This window comes from Cottoperca gobio, chromosome 3 (genome assembly GCF_900634415.1).
Source record: "Cottoperca gobio chromosome 3, fCotGob3.1, whole genome shotgun sequence".
Lineage (NCBI taxonomy): Eukaryota > Metazoa > Chordata > Actinopteri > Perciformes > Bovichtidae > Cottoperca > Cottoperca gobio.
In genome coordinates, this window is record NC_041357.1 from 15,241,055 (window position 1) to 15,247,345 (window position 6,291).

The following is a 6,291-nucleotide window of genomic DNA, read 5'->3' on the forward strand; positions in this document are numbered from 1 at the left end:
TGGATTAAAGTAATCTCTAGGCTGTGGATATTTTACATTTTACTCATGCTCCCGTGTCGTGATAAACTCAGTTGGTAGTAATATGCTTTCACTCTTCCACAGGAATACAAGGTATGCAGCTGCTTGTGACAACATGGGTGTGTATAGAAAGTGCAGGTGCGTGTCGATGTGCTTTGATAGCATGCATGAAAAAGGAATCTGTGAACTCAAGTAGATTTCCCACTGGCCATTGGCTCTCATTGGTTAGCATGAGGGGCTGATTTGCATATGGTGGGAGTGTCCAGAGCCAGCACTGGGATGAATGACTTGTTCAAGTCAGATAGCAATAAGGCATAGCATTCAGCTGAGGTCTGCACTGTTCAATGCTCAAAATGCCTAGGTTACTTAAAGTGTCACTCTTCCTGCCATAAGTGGAAAGTACTGGACGAGGACATAATGTTCAACAGCAGACACCCCAGCCTTAGCAAAAGAGGAGGAATATGGGTAAGTTTTATGATAATTCACTTTACAGACAGAACTTTAACACAACTATAAGTACCTTTTACGATAATGTGAATACTGCTTTATATTATTAAGGCAGATACGCTAAACCTAGCCCCTCTTGCTCTACACTTTACTGCTTTTATTCTCATTTCCTATTTTATGGCAAAAACAAATGCAAATAAACCTTAAACTCTCAAGAAATAAAATATCATGGATCGATTGGCTTAAATGAAAATCACGATGTACATATTAATAATAGTGTAATGATTAAAGTTTGAATCACAAATCATTGTTGCAGCTCTGCAACTGCTAATATAACTAAATGCAAATGTTCACACTGAATAATAATAATACATAGGAATACTTCATTTTGCCTATACTATTCTATTCTGCAACTCTTTTAAACTGTATTATCTTTAACTATCTTGTATTACAGGGATTGTGCATCATCTTGCTTTACACCAGCCCTCTTTCCTGTTTTGCAAATTTCAGCCAAGCAAAAGAGCTGATCTATAAGATAAAGGAAGGATTACCCAGAGGGACCTTCATAGGGGCCATTGGAATAGACTTAAATTTGGATTTTACTGTGAAGCCCCCCTTTTTATTCAATCTACCGCAAAAGAAGGTCAGTGGACAGTATGTGAACCTAAATAATACCACCGGGGAGCTTTACACGTCTGCTACAGAGATTGACAGGGAGACCCTTTGTCCTGATAACTCTGATGGACAGGGATGTGTTCTCTCACTGGATGTGTTTTTGTTGCCTCAGCAGTACTTTCAGCTCATTAAAGTTAAGATCTTTATTGACGATGTGAATGACAACAGGCCGAAATTCCCCGTGGATGAGATCTGTATGTTTGTTCCGGAAAACACACACATCAATGCCCGTTATGCGGTGGAGCAGTCGGCAGTTGACCCGGACCTGGGACTTTACGGCGTGCAGACCTACTGGCTTGTTAATGACTTTGGCATGTTCACTCTGGATGTTGAGGAGAATGAGGGAGGGGAACTGACACCCTTCCTCATTGTGATAGAGGTTTTGGACAGAGAGACCCAGGCTGAATATATTACGGATATCATTGCAGAGGATGGAGGGACCCCTCCTTTACTTGGAGCGGCTACTTTAAAAATTGTCATCACAGATGTGAACGATAACTGCCCCCAATTTACAGAGTCACAAATGAATGTCACTCTGCATGGGAATACCACCAAAGGGGCACATTTGGCACGTCTGCATGCTTTTGACCATGACCTTGGTGCTAATGCTCAGATCAGCTATGCTTACAGTGAACGTGTGCCAAAGGACACCAGGAGCTTGTTCCATTTGGACAGAATCACTGGACTGATCAAGCTAGCAGGGAAGATAGACACTGGCACAGCCACGTTTTACAAACTCACCATTCTTGCCAATGGACCTGGTTGTATCCCTGCAGTTGCCACTGTTTCTGTCCATATCATCAAAGTTGTTACAGGACCCCCCGCTGTCATACCTCGATACATTGCACCAGAAAAGGATGGGGTGGTGACCATAAAGGAGTCTGAGCCAGCATTTTCTCCAATTGCTTTTTTTACTGTCAAAAACATTGATATGAACCAAAGGGTGAACTGTCATTTGGAAGGGACTGGGCCTTTCAGGATTGGCCCCTATCAGCTGCTCAAGAATGAATACCTTCTGGAGACAACAGAGCCCTTGGATTATGAGAAGACACAGGAGTATGAGCTAATTGTGGTTGCTAAGAATGCTCGAGAGCTTATCATCAAGACCTTCCTCAAGGTGCAGGTATTGGATGAGAATGATAATGCACCAGTGTTTCAGCAGTCTTTGGTGGAAATATCTGTAGAGGAGAACAATCCTCCAAATACCTTCCTGACCCAGCTCAAAGCCACAGACCATGACAGCGAAGGCCGAGGGGAAGTCATTTACCTCCTTGGAGGTGACGCCCCAGGGATCTTTATTGTGGATCGTGTGACAGGTGTCCTGACCGTGACCACATCACTGGACCGTGAGGAGAAAGAGACATACCGGTTCATAGTGAGAGCGGTAGACCAGGGGACACCCAGGAGGGAGACAATTGCAACTGTGGTGGTGAGCGTTCAAGACCGCAATGACAACAGTCCACGCTTCATCAATAAAGACTTCACGTTCTTTGTGCCAGAGAACTTCCCGGGGTACGGTGAGATTGGGGTCCTCTCTGTGGCTGATGCTGATGCTGAGGAAAATGGTTGGGTGGCTCTTTCTATCCTCAACGGCAGCGACATCTTCATGATAGACACAGGCAGAGGGGCATTAAGGGCCAAGACATCACTGGATCGTGAGCAACAAGGGACATATCAGCTGTGGATTGAGGCAGTCGATGGTGGGGAGCCTGCTCTTTCCTCTATTACTATGGTGACCGTGCTGTTGTTGGATGTAAATGACAACCCACCTATTGTCCTCTTTCCCCAGTCCAATCAGTCTTACATGCTGGTCCTACCCAATACACTACCAGGAACATCAATAACAGAAGTCTACGCTGTGGATAAGGATACAGGAATGAATGCTGTGATCGCCTATAGTATCATTAAGAGGAAAGGGGGCGAGCCAGGGTCATTTGCCATTGACCCAGAAACAGGAAATATCACATTAAAGAGGGAGCTCAGCAACCGGGGCCTCTACAGCCTTCTGGTGAAGGTCACTGATCACGGTCAGCCTGAACCACTTTACTCAACAGTCATGGTTAACTTCTTTGTCAATGAAACAGTAAGCAACGAGAGCTACATCCAGAACCTGCTGACAAGAGAGGCTGAAATTGAGGTAGAGGAGAGGCCCTGGTATAAAGGCCAGATGACAGAGGGGCCTGAGAGGTATGAGTTGTTCCCCTGTCAGCCTGTCCTCATTGCTCTTTCCGTGACATGTCTGGGGCTGTTCTTCTTGGTTGTTACTCTGACATCTTACATATGCTGTAAGAGATTTAAAAAGCAGCGAAAGAAAAGATCAGAAGTGGAGATACCTTTAAAAATGAAGAATGACTCAATGCAGGTTGTGAACAGAAAGCTAAGGCAGATCTCTAACATCTGATATTCAGTTGTCTACACATCCAAAACCACCACTGTTTACATTAATGTTTACAAATCTCACTGTGAGAAGTGTAGTTCTTACATGAAGTTGCTCTTTTTGCTTTTGTCATGATTGTTAATATTGTATATAATGTGATTTATATGTCATGAGATTATGTCATTTAAAAGGGCACACAGTACTATTCTCTATTATACTTTTTTAACTATCTATAATCCATGACATTTATCCGGACGTGAAGTGTCCAAGAAACCAAAGTAAGGAATAAATTAATATTGTCATCAACAAAATAACAGCTTTATTACAAAGTCAAAAGAGCAACTCATTGAAGATTACTCAATCTAAGGTCCTATGTAAATATTGTACAAATGTTTTAAAACTTTATATAAAACTTTTGCATTGCATGAAAAGGACAAAAGACTCTAGTTCTGTTATGCGAACACACTATGCACAAATGCTCTGAGCATGACCATTCATTTTTATTTTTACTAAAAACAGTAGATTGACCAAAAAAAGAAAAACCTTAACTAAATTCCTACTTACTAGTTTTGTAATGCAGTGATGTTCATTCCATTATATATACATTGATATATGAGTGGTTACCCATAGATGAGTTTGAAAGCTGCAGAAAAAGCTAGTAAGTGGGCTTTGAGTTGATTTTTCTCTATATCATCTGAGAGCCATGTTAGTAATCAGATGCCTGACTTTCTATAAAGGCCTACAGTAGTTACTGATCACTCATGTAAAACCTTTAAATGCCATCTTAGGACTGCAAAGAGTCCCATATTTTCATTACACTGAATAATTTGAATTGTTTCCAAACTTCTTTGTCATAAACTGCTTCAAGTTACATGCATTACCTTCCTTTATACAAACATGCAATTCTCAATGTGTCTGTGAAAACATGGTTGTGTTTGTGAAAGAAAATCTAAGTAATTATTAAAGATGCTTTATTTTTTATAACACACTGGATTTTATTCTATAATTATATCACTTACATATATCTACATATTTCCAAATGTGTGTGTGTAAGAACTCTTTGTGATATGAAGTATGAAGTTTCAATGCACAATCTATTTAATCTCTCACTCTTAAGGCCCTCCGTATGGCAGAAACGTATGCTGGCACATATGAAAATTAGCATATACAATGTATATGAACGTATACAAAGCCTATTGATAGTGTATCATGTACTTATACAAAACGTATCAGAGCGAATGGCTAACATATTCGACGAATGGCCAACAAATACATAACGCATTCCTGGCATATTCCTTTGCCGTATGATGGAAACGTATGACGGCGTATACGGAATGTTGGCAATACGCTGGTGTATGTTGTTGAACGCTGAGGCCGTGAAAAGTTTTTGAGCGTTGTATATGCTAATTTTCATATGCGCCAGTATACGTTTCTGCCATAAAGGAACTGTGTGACAGGGCCTTTAGATTGATTGAAAGGCTGTTTGTCTAACACTGGACAGCAGCTAAATATAATTTACACATCTTCTAATGCTGTGTTAGTTTTATTTATATCGATTACATTTGAAACCACAGCAAGAAAACAAGTTTATGCTTTGGATTATAATAAATTGACAAACACACAAAATGCAGATTTTATAGCAGTGATTCAAACTCTACAATTGTGTATGTGAAGATATCTCAAATTTGCAATGGTCAAAGCAATACTGATAGGGTAACTTCACACAGGAAAAAATATATGAGAACCTCTATTAGTGGTGAGTGAATAATTAAGTATTTCATTAGTCAAATCATGTCATGTTTAGATTGTATCTTCTTCAGACAAGATTAATCTGGTGTACGAATTAACTACTGCAGTGTGCCTCAGAGCGAGATGAAACATTTAAAGATCAAAAGCCTGAGAGCGTGTGTCGTTGTTGTCATCACCTGCATAGGTCAGAGATGGTGAGGTAATACTCAGAGTCAACACTCTGCTGACTTGTAGATACAGCTGCTTCTGTCTGAAACATTTCAGGATCAAATCAATTTAGTCAAAGCAACATTTCTCTCCTTTCTTGAGTGGTATTGGCAATCACTGTACTCTTAGTGCAACCACAACTTGCCTTCTGCTCTACAAAGCTGATGTTATTTTGCCCTATGCCTGCTTGTGTGTTGCAATGAAAGTTGTGTAGACAGAAAGGCTTAAGGACTCTTTGTATTCCTGTTAATCATGCACACTCCCAAGTGAGGAACTCAGTTGAATTATGTTTTTAAACCTGTTTAGGTGTGGCTTACAAAACAGGAAACATGCAAGCAAACCTTTTCTAAGAATGTATTCACACACATGCAGCTTCTCAAGTTCTAATCATCATTTCAGGACAGCAGCACGTCATGTAAGCACAGAGAGCCCATCAGAAGCTAGAAACAGCTCAGCGTAATCCTCTGTAATCACCTCTGGCCGAACTGTGCATTACACAAACAGGCTGAAAGATGGTAATCATACATATGCACACAGTTGTGTCTTTCGAGGTAGGTAAAAATATAAGTGCTGTAATGCCACCAAAATAATGAAGAATCCATGACAGAAAAATGCATTTCATCTACCTTATGTGATGGGTCACTGTATAGACACTGGCATGTGTTGTTGATTTATGATGAAGAACACACATTTCTTGGAAGAGCAGTCGGCAACCCAATATGGTTAACATCTTGTACAGGTTCAAAAGGGCTGTAACCTTTCTGTCAAGTTTTTTGAGATCAATAGAACAAGCATGTTCATACCCACAATGTGTGTGT

At 40.5% G+C, this 6,291-nt stretch overlaps 1 protein-coding gene across 1 annotated transcript; it reads left to right on the forward strand.

Moving 5' to 3' along the window:
• Nucleotides 1-435: 435 nt before the first annotated feature.
• On the forward strand, nt 436-3,541 carry pcdh20 (protocadherin 20). Its single transcript, XM_029428085.1, has 2 exons — nt 436-483; nt 920-3,541. Exons 1-2 carry the CDS (start codon nt 436-438, stop codon nt 3,539-3,541), a joined length of 2,670 nt encoding a protein of 889 aa, XP_029283945.1.
• The last annotated feature ends 2,750 nt before the right edge of the window (nt 3,542-6,291 follow it).

Bases quoted from the DNA above. Each gene is read 5' to 3' on its own strand.
- pcdh20 (XM_029428085.1), top strand. From the start codon at position 436: ATGTTCAACAGCAGACACCCCAGCCTTAGCAAAAGAGGAGGAATATGG. The intron at 484-919 runs GTAAGTTTTATG...CTTGTATTACAG, and splicing joins GCAAAAGAGGAGGAATATGG to GGATTGTGCATCATCTTGCT.